General features: G+C 41.4%; 1 protein-coding gene across 1 annotated transcript; it reads right to left on the reverse strand.

The window, feature by feature from the left end:
• Positions 1 to 259: 259 nt before the first annotated feature.
• Positions 260 to 14,256, reverse strand: LOC130203370 (cytohesin-1-like). The gene is made up of 13 exons (XM_056429485.1): positions 14,095 to 14,256; positions 8,904 to 8,986; positions 6,210 to 6,274; positions 5,531 to 5,597; positions 4,997 to 5,115; positions 4,343 to 4,536; positions 3,853 to 4,001; positions 3,172 to 3,283; positions 2,355 to 2,357; positions 1,876 to 1,952; positions 1,721 to 1,792; positions 1,155 to 1,309; positions 260 to 1,084 (listed from the first exon to the last, which is right to left on the reverse strand). The coding sequence occupies exons 1-13, from the start codon at positions 14,120 to 14,122 to the stop codon at positions 1,006 to 1,008; spliced, it is 1,203 nt and encodes a 400-aa protein (XP_056285460.1). The 5' UTR covers positions 14,123 to 14,256; the 3' UTR covers positions 260 to 1,005.
• Positions 14,257 to 15,605: the final 1,349 nt, after the last annotated feature.

The raw sequence follows: 15,605 nt of genomic DNA on the forward strand, positions 1-15,605 counted from the left end.
TTCCGTAGAGTAAAATGTTCGGCAGGAATCATCGTCATCTGATTGATGCTGCAGTCATGCTGCATCAGCACTTTTACATCCGATTAAAAGTCTTTATAGTGGTTTCCTGTATCTTCTAAATGACTTTTCAGCGCAACCAGTATACAGTTTTGATTACTTTTTTTTCAGTGAAAAGGAAAGTTAATGGCACAAATTGTTTAATTACACGGCAATCGCAACAAATTAATGACTAAACAATTACAGAAATAACATTTTCCAGTCCTGGTTTGTCTTCATTGACTTTTATTTCAACGTAAAATTTTGGTTTGCAAACTTTTAATGAGACAAAACTCAAAACAATAAATTAAAGAAATCTGGATAAATAAATATGTAGCTATTGATGCATCGCCTTCATTACAGTGCTTTGACAAGACCAACAGCAGTAAGAAAACAGGCTTAGAAAAGAGATTTGTTTTGTCAGACAATACAACAACAAAGTCCAGCGTCCAGGAAGAGCTGATGAAATGTTTTCCAGCTGATATTTTCAGTGTTTTCTGACTCCCCTTAATGTAAGATGCGATTCATTCATCAGCTGTTCCCATCCTTCTCCTTTTATGTAATGGGTCTTTCATAAAAGGTGTAGAAAGGTTTCTATCAAACATCAGCAGCCGTCTTCTCACCTGGAGATCAACCAGTGAAAACATCTCCTGTTTGAGGAGCAGCAGAGAGAGAGAGCTCACCACAGGGCCCAGCTTCAAAGCTGCAGAAGTAGTAGTGTTCAAAAAGAGGATACAATATAAAAAGCTCTCCGACTGAATCATTTCATCTCTGGGTGGGAAATTAAACTTTAAACGGGAGGGCAGAGAACGAGCCGTCGGTACCGAAGCTGCACCGGTCCAAACCGGACAAAGGCGGAGCTTCTTTAAGAGCCGAATCCTCCGTCGGGTCCAAGCGTCACTGCAGCAGCAGCGAAGGAGTCGGGTCCTCGTCCAGTCAAACCTTCCCACGATGTAATCCTCAGCAGCTCTACAGCCCCTTCAGAGACGAGACCTTCTTCTTGCGAGCGGCCAGCATCTCGAAGAACGGGTCTTTGCTGATGGCCGCTCTGCAGGTGGAGGAGGAGGGAGGGTTAGATACGGGACTTCCTGCAGGGGGGTGGTTTCAACGTGGCTCACTTGATGCTGTCGATCCATTCGTCCTTCTCCTCTGCGGTCGGGGCGGAGATTCTGTAAAAAGTGTGGTTTCCCTCGACGACGCGTCCATCTGCCTCCGTCTTGCAGGCTTTGATCACCTGATCTTTGTGGGCCGAGATGAAGAGCTCGAAGCAGTTCTGTCAGGAGGCACGACCGACAAGATTCATCAGGAAACGACTGAAAAGTGCTAATTTATATATATATATATAAAACAATTCTTGGTAAACTCTGGATGTGTTTTAGAGAGGAAAACAAATAAAAAATTATATAGCTCTTTAATTAAAAAACTAATGATTGTCCAACCACAATACATAATGTACATCCACATGTAATGGCGAATAGAGGTGACATTAAAAGACATTACCCGATTTATTTGAACTTTTGGTTCATATTATGCTATTTTTGGCATGCAGCATCTCTTTTGCATCTTTGCATCCAGTTTTATGAAAGTTTTATATTCCTCAATATCTGCCATTTCCATCTCAGCAGAAATTGTCCAATTACACAACAGAATGTGGCCGAAAGAGAAGAGGAAATAAAGAGTTTACCGGTTTCTTGGAGTCATCGACCTCCCTGATATTCAGATTTTCCAGTGGAATAATTCCTCTGGGTTCTTTGTCCTTGAAAACAGCAGAAAGACAATAAATCCAAGTACATACTTGTGACAACATCCATTATTTATGAGAAATCTCTTATTACTTACAGTTGTGTATTCAAAGTAGTAGAGGCAGTTATCCGTCAGGATAAACCAGCGTCTCTTCCAGGTCTTCACTCGTCCACCTGAGGAGAGACTACAGTTGAGCTACAACTTTATTAAGGACACAAAACTTACATTGTTGGAGCAGAAATCTGGACTTCGTTTGACGACAGAAGCACAGCGACTGCACAAATCAGCGAGTTATATATGAGCCTCCTTCCTGATCGCTAAGATGAAAGCTGAAGTGAAAATGTGGGTCAGGTTGCCAGCAGTTAGAAAAGGATGTGAAACTACTTTCAATGTTTTCACATCAGGTCTGAAGAGCATACAGCGCAGGAATGATCTGTCTTCAATCGAAAGCCAATTGTGATGCGAGGGCAAAAGCACAAAGCCAGTGGGAGCAGAAAGGCGGGGGTGAGGGGGTGGGGGGTGTCAGTTCAGAAGCAAAGCAGTGCATTAATGCTGCAGAGTTTAAGGGTACATACCTCCTGGAGTCAAAACCCATGAAACACAAAACAAACAAGAACAATGTCAACAAAATGATTGTACAACGATTCAACACCACTTGTCCTCATGTTGAAGGCGCTGTTACACATCTAGTCCAGTAGAGGGCCTCCCAGCTCAGTGAATCACACCAGGAATAACGCTGACTGAGAACGAGTGAAATGAAATGCATTAAAACTAAAATATAAACGCAACAATTGTTTTTGGTCCAATTTTAAACAAGTTGAAATCAAACAACGTAGACCGTTTCTATTCCTCTCAAATTCTGGTCACAAATGTGGTTAAATCTGTGTGAGTGAGCACTTCTCCATTGCCAAGACGACCCATCCACCTGACAGGTGTGGCTTATTTAGATGCTGATTAAACAGCATGATAATTACACAGGTGTGCGTAACACTGGTCACAATAAAAAGGCCGCTCTAAAATGTGTAGTTTAATCACGTGGCACAAAACCACAGAAGTGTTTAGGGAGCGCTCCATTACCACGTCGGCCGTTGAACTAAATGTTCATTTCACAACAAAGTCGTCTTTAAAGTCATTTCCCAGAAAGCTCGAGCTGAATGCTGCGTCTTCTTCATGTATAAATCCTGTGTGACCAAAAGGCATATCTGTAGCCCGAGTCATGTGAAATCCAGTCAGGGTGACTAATAAACGTCTTATGGATAAAACGCATGTTTTAGAGCCGTCTTTTCTGGTGACCGGCCCAAAGCACATCTGTGTAATAATCATGCACCAAATATAAAAGAGTTGCATGACTATTTCTGTTTCCTGACTTTCACGTCACATGGCTTCTCATACCGAGTTTCAGCAGCCATCCTTCTCTGTCGGGGTTGAAGAAGGTGTGTGTGAGGTCGTTCCCATCGTCCTCCGGGATCTTAAAGGGTTCGTTCTTGATGCTGTCGTACAGGTTCTACACGGAGACGAGGAGGACGACGTTTACTCAAGTACTTCTCTGAAGTACTTTCATTTGATGCTACTTTGTACATCTACTCCACGACATTTCAGGGGCCAATATTGTACTTTTCACTCCACTTGATTTATTTTTACAGCTTTACTAACTTTGCAAAATCAGATTATTAATACAAAATATAATAAATTAATAATTGTAATTTTATGGGTTAAGTCTCTCAGCAGGACACAGGAACTGTACCTTCTCCTTTTACCAGCTGCAACATTAGTGAAGTATATTTTAATGCCGATACTTTGCTATTGTTATTTAAATACAGCTCTTAAATAAGGATAAAGCTACATTTGTTGTGTTAACTAAGTCTTTTAGCTGTTGTACTAACGTTAGACATTTTATTCAAAAGAACTAAGCGTAACATCAACTGGAAACATAGTGTGATATACACAATTCATCAAAGCAAATACAACCATGTGCTTTTGTAGTACTTTTGTCTGCATAACGACCAAGTACACTTTGTTACTGTCCAAATATACCACAGAGGGGAAGGCTGAAGGGAAATAAATGCCTCTCACTCTGAGTAGCTCCTCCGGTAGGTCTCCCCCGTCATTGATGCCTCTGTTCATGGCTGTGAATCTCTGGACGGAGGGTTTGTCCTTCACGTTCGGGTTGTGTAGACTCGTGTTCAACATGATCACAGCGAACGACAACACATAGCAGGTATCTGTAAAGGCAGACAAAGAGTGTGTGTGTACCTTTTCAATTGTATTAGCTGATTTCAATCATGTACACAAGGTTGTGTATGCCAAGACAGAAATGTGCAGCCGCTGTGCATTGAAAATGAGTCAGACAAAAGGATATATGAGATTATCTGTGATGTGTTTTTGTGATTGATTTAAAAAAAAGATTTAAACAGTATATAGCTATAAGAAAGGGACTTCTTGGGGAAGGATAAACCAAAATACAATGGACTCCTGAAATAAATTCAACATCTACTGAAAAAATATGTGTGTGAAAGTAGATTTGTAATGTTTTTTTATCCTCCCTCTTCTGAATAGCATGTACCTGTGCTCTGAAACACTCCGGGGTTGCAGCGACAGTATCGCAGGGCGAACGCCTCCATCATGCGGTCGATCTTCTGAGCCTCACCGGGCAGCCGGAAGCTCCACAGGAACTGCCTGAGAGCCTGGACCAGGTTCAGGTCTGAAAACTCGTGTAACTGCAGGAAGGCGTGCAGAACCTCGATGTTGAAGTCATCTCTGCACCACACACACACACACACACACACACAATCTTTTAGATCTGATAATGCACCATAATGTAGAAAACTAATAGCATATTGATAAGACACAACATTGTTGGTTAAAAGCTAACGTTAGGCGATAAACAACCTTCTTAACTGTCACATGAGCGCAAAGTAAACACAACGATGCTGGAAAGGCAAATTAGTCGATGTGACGGCGCTTTGTCTCAATATCTACTTCTTAACAACGGCTTCTTTTTAGCACCGTAAAAGTTTTTAAATAAAAATATTTTTAAAAAATTACTTTAAGAGGAGGGACCTAGAAGTGCAAAAATAATTTCCAGGTTTTCCGACTCTTTGCTGAAGCTGTACAGAAGGAATTATTCCTAACACTTGTGCTTTTCCTCCTATGACGAATAAAAATGTCTGTCTGTGAAAAATGACCCGATGGAGCGAACAGCACTAGTATCACTTACCTCTCGCCTAAGTAGTCGCCGATGGCGGTCTTATTTAGCCCCTCGCCCTTGTAGAGGAACTGGCCGATGTCATCGCTGGTGTTTTTCAGCAGGGAGCTGTCAATCAAGAAGCGAATCCCCTGGTGGAGAAAATCAGAACTACTCAGTCTGAACATTCACTGAAATACACCAAATATTAACTTCTTAAAAATATCTGAATCACAATTATTACATTATTGTTTTGTCCAATGAGGTGCAAACACCAAGTGATCAGATGCAGCGCTTGTTATTTTAATTTAGAAAAGCAGTCCAATGCAGTTTCACAAAACTCTTAACATTAATCTAGACCTGCAACCGCCACCAAACAGCAGCTGAGGATCTGTTTCTTATTCTGTTGGTTCAGACAAAACAGAATAATATATCACTCAATCTTCACAAAGGTTTTGAAGATTAAGTGATAAATAATCACAACATTACTCGACAAGAAAATAATGTTTAGTTGCAGCCCTACGCTTATCCGTTAGATGAAAAGGGAAGCGCCTCATTTGTTCTCACCTTCTTGGGGTCCATGTTGAACTTCTTTCGGCCCATGGCCATCTGTTTATTCTTCTGCATGCTTTTCCTAAAACCAATTAAAAAGAACAGAAATGTAATTAATGGCTCTGCAAAATATGAACACAAAAAAACCAACGACTAATCATTTAATTTATTTCTCAAGAAAAAACGCCAAACATCCACTAGTTTCAGCTTCTCTGTTGAGAAGCGTTGGTGCTTTTCCTCGTAGCAAGCTGAACATCGTGGAGTGGAGATTCATTCTCAACCTTTACCGAAAGCCCTCTTCAGATGAAGAAGAGGAAGCTTTCAATGTGGCTGAAAGCTCCCCGAATAGCCGTGAAGTGGACCTTGTGTTTGGAATATTAAAATTAAAATGTGTTTGTTCTGAACTGTCGGTCAGACAAAATAAGAAATTTGAAGACTTCGCATTGGGCTCTGGGGAAAAGTGATTCTTATTTTCTCACATTTTATGGAGAAAATAGGAAAATATTTGATAGAAGAATCAATAATGTAAACAATCCTTAGTTGCAGCATTACATCCCACAAAGCAGTGCACTCTTTTATGAGTGTAACGCAGATGTTTCTGTCTTTCCCCATGAATGCACTTTCACTACAACAAAGTCTGAGTGGACCACAGCTGCCCACGCACAAGCAGCGAAATGATTGAGAGACACTTTACCTCTCTTCAGTCAGGCCCAGGTGTTCAATCTCATTGGTCACCTCTGCTATCTCATCCTTTAGCCTCTGACAGCAGGCAGACAGAGGGAGGGAGAGAGAGAGAGAGAGCGGTTAATCAGAAAGCAGAAAACAAATGATACACACATGTGATATGATGTGTGAGGTCAATTGGCTCTGGGCAGCTAAATGCTTTTTCCACGATTGTCTGTTCCAGCTGCATCTCACCGACCAACACATCCAGACCAGCACTTCTTACAGAAGAGATGACCCAGAAAGAAAGGCTAAAAGTGCACACTTGCTTCTCTCGCTCTCTCAGACCAACTCTTTCTTCCTCTCGGCAGGAGTTTTGTGGAACAGCCGCCCTCTGCAGAAAAGCCTTTCTGGGAGCTGCAGCACCTGTTCTGGGCTCAGAGCCGACCACCCTTCCCGTTTCCATCTCCCAGCTCCTCCTCTCCCCCGTGTTGACCCAGATTCATCAGACGGCCTCCCCCCCTCGGGCTACTTAAGTGGTACGCGGGTGGCGAGACGGGAATATGCCGGATCAAAGACTTGGACTGGTTTATGGGAGGAACGAGGAGAGGAAAGCAACAGATGGAGAAACACTTAGCCCAGCAGAAAAGATAAGGAATTGAGATTATTATAGAAAAAAGTTGGAAAAGCAGACGAGGCCAGTGTCTCGGATTAGAGCTACAACTATCTACAACTCTCAGTGGACGTGTGTAGTATGCGATGTGTGAAAACCAGGAAAACAAGGTAGATATCTTCAATTGGCATTCGTTTTTTTCTTTCCCCCCCCCCATCCCGCTTATAAACGAACAGCATCCTTCATCTCCATTACTGGAATATTTCATGGCTCATTACCCCCCCCCAACCCCCACCAGGGCAACACAAGGCGGGCTTAGAGGAGAGAGTCGACCTCTGCAATAAACTCCATCAATCTAGTCGCACAGTGTTGCTGCCCTGAGGCTGTGTATGTGTGTGTGTGTGTGTGTTTGTCTTTGTGTGTTGTTTTTGACGCTCACCTTGCTGACTGGAGAATAGTGATGGGGTTCAATAGAATTTTAACCAAATCTGAATCCTGTTATAAAACTCTTGTTAAATATTTTTGCTTGGTAGAAATTAATAACATATATATATTAAATCTTTATTTCCCTCAGTATCAAAACTAAACTACCATTCTGTGTTGAAAGAGCTTTCACAAAATATTTTATCACGGCTCTGAGATTCATGAACTCTGTCCTGACAAATTTTTCCTTTTGCTGCAAGGGAAATTATACTCCACATTAACTATACTGGTGCTAAAGTGATTAGTCAATCAATTAATTAGATGACTATCTATAACATTGTGTCATATAGTGCAAAAACAAAGTGCTTAAGTTGATGTCATAAACTGCTATACCAACAGTCCAAAACCCCCAAATGTTCAGTCTATTATCACATAAAACAATTAACAAACTGTAACTCTGGAATTTGGGATATTTTAAACTTGAGAAACGAATGAACAATTACAAATTAACTATCAAACTGCCTCAGCGCTAATTAAAATAAGCGTTAGTTGCAGCCCTAAACTCATTCATGCATCAACAAACATACAGACGAGGCTGGTTAAAAGGTCATCGTCGGTTCTTTGATTCAACTTTCAGAATTTCTTTAACTGCTATTTTTTGATCAAGACGATAAAGACAGCTATTCCCCTAATCTGGCAAAACACATTTGTCCAGATAAAAGGCCGACACAGACAATCCCACTAATTTATTTAAGGTTGAAGGGGGACCGAGGCGGGGGGTCAAACTGTCCCTCCAGGCAGAGAGAGCTGGAGGACGGACACACACACACACACAGACAGACAGACAGACAGACAGAGAGAGAGAGAGAGATAGACTCATCTGTCTTGAATGTGTACAGTAACACTCTAGTGGTCATAGGCCTATACACCCCCCTCCAAACATAGACTCACACACTCACTCACACACACCAAAAAATGTCTAGACATGAAGGTACAAACCTACTCAAGGACAGAGAGAAGGAAGGACCACCTGAACAATGTGCTGTTCAGACAAAGGGCTGCAAATCGAAAAGTAAACAATGCAATGTACGATTCTGCAATTCTGTGAAATAAATAAAATGGCTACGAGAATAGATTTACAACTTTTCAAGTAAGCCTCAAAACATCCGTCATAAAAACAGACTTTCACAAGACTCGTTCTGTGCCAAAATCTATTGAAACTTTTAACTGAATTTAAGGCGTCAGACAAATCCAGTGGATTTCCTTCCACTGCAGCTCAACAGAGCAAGGAGAGGAAACACGAAGCGGGAATTACCCTCAAAAACATAAACTTTGGACAACACCCTTTTGATTTGTCTATTTCAGACTGCTGAAACCGGTTCTTAACGTCAGATATACATTTGCACAGAACAAACATTGTGGATTTTAACATCACTGACATTGTGAACGCTAAATATAAAAAATATAAAAGAACTGTTAAAAAGAAAGAAATGTGCGACAGTCCACACAGCCGCAGGGTTTTAAAGAAGGGCTCGAAACAAACTCTCTTTGTTAAAGCATTTGGTCCAAGCAGGAATAACTGAGGACAAAAAAAGTAAAACGTTGCCAAGAAGCTGGAACCTCAGATGAAGGCTTAACAAACTGATTAAATAAATTAAAGGTGAAACGGAGATGAGTGTGTCTTATTACTTGTATGTCCTGCAGGAGCTCCTGTTTTCTGCGGTGGATGCTGTGCAGCTCCTGTCTCTCCTCTGGACTGAGATCATCAGGCACTGAGGAGAGAAACACACTCAATACAACGAGGAGGAAGAAGAAGATTGACCCGAGAGTCCCACTGCTCTGGATCGCTATGGCAACACAATCTTTGATCCATCAAACTACCCTCAGCATCCAAACCCCAAAGTGGAGGATGAAATCAACCCCCTTCGTCTTATAGATATGTGTACACACACACACACAGACACACACAGACACACACAGACACACACACACAGACACGTGATGACTTTGGGTCGTAACATCGGTGACAACGACAAAGAAGGATTTTAATAACATCTAAAACACAAAACAATGTCACTCAGACGGCGTTCATGTATCGTGAAGCCCAAGCGCGAATAACTGTAAAAATGAAGACAATAAATTAATTTTCAGCCACATTTTGCGGAGAATTATGTTTCTCTAGTTAACCTGTAGGTGTAGGAGGCAGAGATAAAAACTAATAAATATACATGTTACTAAAACTAAACACGACGAGGCCCTTTTTCAGCATCGACTTCACAATTTACAAATGTCCATCGCAAAGGATGAAACATATAGAAGGTGTTTCCATGGTGCCTCACATTGATATTACCCACAAAACAGGCTGTTGAGACACGTTATAAATAGAAGAAACATGGTTTGGAAATGGTTAATTAGACTTGACATCTAACTGTATTAGTTAAGCTGAAATGTGCATGCAGCCTTATATTTAATACACACATGAACAAGTGTGTCCCTGAGTCCACAGCACACATGATACCTGCAGAGGAACGATAAGGTGAGGAGGGAAACGTGGCTGTTAGTCACAGACATGTGGGTTTTCTTTAGAAACCTTCAGCAAGAACAAGAAAAAAGGAAAGAGGAAGATTACATTCCAGTAACTAGAATGGGCACTCAGTAGAGCGCATACCTTCGCATATCACAAGATTGGGCATTGAATTATGAACATGTTGGCATTAGTTGCATGACAATTGGATAGAAATTGACCGCGCTATGGTCAAAAGAAGATGTTGATCTTTGCATGACCTTGACCTTTGACCCGATGGATCCCAAAATCTAATCAAATGGTCCCCGGATAATAACCAATCATCCCACCAAATTGCATGCGATTCAAGAAGAGTTTGACCTTTTCATGACCTTGACCTTTGACCCGATCGATCCCAAAATCTAATCAAATGGTCCCTGGATAATAACCAATCATCCCACCAAATTTCATGAGATTCGGTTTAATACTTTTTGAGTTATGCGAGTAACACGTATACAAATAAATAAATAAATAAACGGCGATCAAAACATAACCTTCCGCATTTTCAATGCGAAGGTAATGAAAGAGGGAATGCAGCATGTAGTTATTGTGTTGATGGGCATGATGCACGTGTCACACATCACACCTCTGCTCCGTCAACTGTAACTGCTCCTCTCCACTGGGTGCCTAACAAAGCTTCTGCTCCGGCTACTCTCTACAAAAGTCTCCAACTAGGGACAAAAAAGTGAAGAAAATGCGAAAGTTACGCAGAGTAACAAGGAGCCAGCGAGGACATGTGTAGCTGTGCTGTGAGTCACGCTGAGGGATCCAGTGCCCGACCGAGACGCTCAGTCAACTTCTGGAGCAACAAAGGAGGAACGATTCACCAGAACTCAAGATGTATAGCATGTAACAATGATTGTTGTCATTAAAATTCTAAAAAGTTAATCTGTCAATTAAATACATTTTTTATTGGTTTTCAATTGACCTTCAATTTTCTAACCATTAAAAATATAACTGCAAGAAACTTTAACAACTTCACAAACGGAAGTCCATTTACTCATCTGGACATTTGAGACACTGAATTATAGCAACATATATATAAGTAATCCTAGCTCAAGGTCAATGTCCCTGCTCCCGTTTACATTTTTCACTTTCTATATTCATCAGTTCTATTTCGGTTCTTGTGCACAGAACCCATGATGTTCCCTTCTGAGCTTCAATAAAAGGCGACGCTTATCTTGTTTCTTGATTAATCGATTCATCCGGTCTATAAAACGGTATCGGCCAAGTTGACAAAGTGTTTGTTTTTCGTTGGTTTTGTAAATAACATGGCGTCAACTTTCAGTTGTACAGTACACATATACAAACTAGAACGGGCACTCGGTAGAGCGCATACCTTCGCATATCACAAGATTGGGCATTGAATTATGAACATTTTGGCATTAGTTGCATGCCAATTGGATAGAAATTGACCACGTTATGGTAAAAAGAAGATTTTGACCTTTTCATGACCTTAAACTTGACCTTTGACCCGATCGATCCCAAAATCTATTCAAATGGTCCCCGGATAATAACCAATCATCCCACCAAATTTCATGCGATTCGGTTTAATACTTTTTGAGTTATGAGAGTAACACGCATACAAATAAATAAATAAATACACGGCAATCAAAACATTACCTTCCGCATTTTCAATGCGAAGGTAATTACAATTATCTAGGCTAATGTAAATTGTAAACCCTTCAAACTCCATCTCAGGTCATGGAGGCAGACTCTTGTGACTTAACTCGGCCTAAGGTCAATGTGGCGTGACGGGCGCCACAGCCTTGGATCGTGATATTATTGACATACTGGAAACACACAGACAGGAACACACACACTCGTCACACACACATAACCTTCGTCCACAGAGAGAGAGGGTTAAGTAGGCCGGAACAACTCTTATTATAAACCCGAGGACGAGAATAACGCAGCATTGTAAAGCAGAGAGGTAGTGAAACTGACATTCACACTCACTTCCTCTCTCTGGCTTTTAATTTAGAGAGGAAATAAGACTCACAAAACGGTCCTATTCATCCTCCCCTCAGACAAATAAACAGACTTATTCTGACATAAACAACAACATAGGTCTTCAACCAGCTGCTCTGCATCGTCTGGAGGTCACCGAGTTTGTTTGTGTTGTAAAGTAATGGGACACCTCGCCGTAGCAATGCTGCCGACGACCACCTGCTACGGACAACCAGCGTATTCAAGACTCACGTTCATTCTCTATCCTTCTCCTGCCGCTCTATTGTTTGTAAATTATGCAACACATTACACCCTCTGGAGACACAATGACGTGAAAACAACTGAAAACATGCAGGTGTTCTGTGCGGGTTTCCAGCTGTCTTGACATTTTCAGAGGAAGACGTGTCAACACACACACACGCACACACACACACACACTCACTCAGATACGTTTCTTCAAAATAGCTCTGATGCTGAAGTTATGATGACGCACTGAACACAAATTTGTGCCATAATCCTGAGGTTCATACGGGAGAAAGAGTCTACCTTCTGCTGAGAAGCGTCACCGCGGGGTTTTAATGGCCCCAGTACTCCCAGTGCTGCTGAAAAGAGGTTTGATTCCCACTCCGGTTGTTTTTAATAAAGTCTTTAAGTCCAACTGAGTTACTATTCACAGTCCAAAACAGCCTGTGGATAATGTAGACAGACTGCAGTTCAATCTGGCAGCTCCAAAAATAATCCAGTCCTGCCCGAGCCCTCCAATGATCCCAATCCCAATCCTGTGGTTCTCTCGTCCGGCCTCCCTGCCTCTTAATCCTCAGGGTCTCATTCCAGCACTGGGGAAAGGAGGAGAGCAGGCCTGCAGCTAAATGAAGATGAGGACACGTGTGTTTTGAGTGTGTGTGTGTGTGTGTGTGTGTGTCTCCCCCACCTCTCCCTGTCCATCTTGACTCCTCCCTCCTTCACTCAGTCTCAAACACAGGCTCCCCCATGTGGTCATCACTGGTGTCCCAGAGAGAGAGAGAAGGGAACTCACATCTCCTGGACAGCAGCAACAACCAACATTCAAGAAATAACCATTGCTAAACAAGAGTTATCTGTTCTTGTAGAATTAAATAGTTCATTATCTTCTGCTTATCACATGTGGGTGTTCATAAAAACACCAACAACAGCTCCCTCATTGGTTTGTCTCATTACGTTTCACCCACAGGACGGCAGCTGACCGAGGACCCGAGGCAACGCAGTGAGAAAATGATCTGTGTTTTGAGATCGAGTGCTCCAGTATCTTGCAGTTCACACGGCAACACAAATCAATGTCCGTGTTCACAAGGCAATAATTGTGCGTTTCAATGTTCCCTGGCCCCGAGGAAAACAAGCTGAACACAGTGCCATGAGCTTGTGGTCATGGTAAACACCCTGGTGACTGATTTGCATTCACACAGCCTCAAAAGCCCAGTTAGGACGCAGAAACAAATCTAAGCAGCAGGGGAGAACGAACCGTGCCGGGACGCACGAAAAGAAAAATAACGTGCGAGGAAGTGATGACAACTTGAGCTGCTGTCTCAAGGTGGTGTCGTTTTTTTTTTTTAAGTGAAGTATCTATCAGGTAGGAAAAAGCTAAATGGACTACTAGTAGTATAATGCTTAAAAATAAGGTACCAGTCACTTTGTAAAGTGGAAAATCACAATATGAACAACTTCCTGTCCTGGTAGAAGTTGTGAAGGTAGCTTTACTGAAACAATACATGTTATTGGTAGTCCATTTTGAGAGCCGTTTCCTCCCCGACAGAGTGAGACATCTTAACTTAAATCCCATGTGTAATCTGTTTGAACAGGTTTCCTCATCATGACAGAAGAAGAGACCTCCTCATAAAGCACATCCTGGACGAGTGGCTCAAGCTACCAGAGGAAGCTCTGGTGGAGCTGTGAGGAAACTGATTTATCATCCAAGTTATGTTCCTGTTGACGTCTCCCCACAAACCAATTTCCCTGCCAGTGTCCAAAATGGGCAGAGAAGTGCCTGCAGCCAAGCCAACTAACTTCCACCCGATAAATGGGCGCATTGATTGTATTTATAGACACATGGACTATAAAGCTGCACAATAAGCACAACCCCCCATGAGCTCTGGCCTCAATCTACATGAATAGTCATGGATCCCTTGTACCAGTTTATAAAGACTACCAAAGAGCGTTTGCTCTGTTGATAAGAAACTAAACGCCAAAACATATCAGTGTGAAACCAGCAGGTATTCGGGCAATACGTGATGTCACGCGCACACTTCGATGACACAGCGTTGGATAACGTTTCATTAGCTGGTTGGCTAAACTGGTTAGCTAGCTTACGTTAACTTAAGCGGGTCAACTTACCAACTCCGTCTTCCGACTTTAAAACCATATCTGGGACTTTGGTGAACGCTGTTTTAAAGAACGACGCTAAATGTTTCACTTTACAGTAACTTTATATCTCGAAACGTGTCTGTATTTCCTCAGTGAGATACCGTTAGACTGGCAGTTAATGACAACTGTGGACTGGAGAGACGCAGCCGGTGTTGGGGCAGGATGACGTAGGCGCGGCTTCAGCGACAGCAGCCAATCAGAGAGCGGAGAGGCACGAACTGACATCTCTCTGTCTGTCTGTCTGTCTGTCCATCTCTCTCTCTCTCTATATATCTATCTATATATAGATAGATATATATAGATATATATATATCTATGATAGATATCTATGCCTTTGGTTGAGAGCTGATGACATAATACATCAGAAATTAGATTTTTAAACCAGGATTATGATTTCTTAGCTATATAATCATGATATTCGGAGTGATAATAGCTCGTCTTTGACTCAGTAACCTGCTGTCAACATTGTTGATTTCATAGTCTCATCTCAAAATTGTGGAGCAGCTGTCTTGTTATTTTGATTTCGTATTTTTACAGTTTGAAAGTTTTTCCTTTCCATATTGTTGTTCTCTGGCAGAAGCAGTTTCCTTTATGTATGTGGAAAGAAAAGTAGAATTAAAAAGAAGAAATGTATTTGCATCCTCAAATCTGTTTGAGTTTTTATAGACGTGTTTTGTGTGTATCTCTATGGGTGTAGCCGCATGCTCAAAACAGCCGATTGAATGAATTTACCCCTGAGGGTGTGTGTAAATGCTCTACTTTATGCAAGTTGTAGCACTCCACCCTGTTCAGTACAAAGTCGTGAATGGCTTTCATTAGAAGCAGGAAGAGGAAACTCGACTGAAAAGATACAAAAGAAAATAACTTTACAATATTATCCCCCTACCTGCTGAAGAAGACAGACATATTTAAATAAATGAGTTTAAAGACTGAGGAATTTGATATCAGATGATCGGTGCATGGCCTATGTGTGAGGGAAAGAGGAAGGGAGACGAGCGGATGTAGGGAAGGATAGAGGAAAGGATTTGCAGCTGTGCTTGAATCAGTGCTTTATTCAGAGTTTGGACACACCAAAAACAGGATATGCTAAAGACGGGCAGGGAACAAGAGCTGCTGTAATGTAACCGTTTAAAAGGTCCGCTCACCCAAAGACAACAGACAGATGTTTCCTTTGGTAGAAAGTAGTTCAAATGAAACCAGTTGGCAGAGAGGTCTGTGGATTATCCAGAGTAACATAGAGTAAAAGATAACTTGAATTTAAAAAGTATCCAACTCTTCATTAATTATAAATGGTAAAAAGCAAAATGCTAATAATATTTTTTCAAATATCTTGAAAATCCATAATATACGACATACTTATTGTTGTGTAGGATTGCATGGAAATAATTTGTATTTGAAAATTAGTTAAAAAGAAGAATTAACAAAAATAAAATGTGAAAAATAGGAAGAAAAAAGAAAAAATCAATAAAATCATAGAATGG

This window comes from Pseudoliparis swirei, chromosome 13 (assembly GCF_029220125.1).
Source record: "Pseudoliparis swirei isolate HS2019 ecotype Mariana Trench chromosome 13, NWPU_hadal_v1, whole genome shotgun sequence".
NCBI lineage: Eukaryota > Metazoa > Chordata > Actinopteri > Perciformes > Liparidae > Pseudoliparis > Pseudoliparis swirei.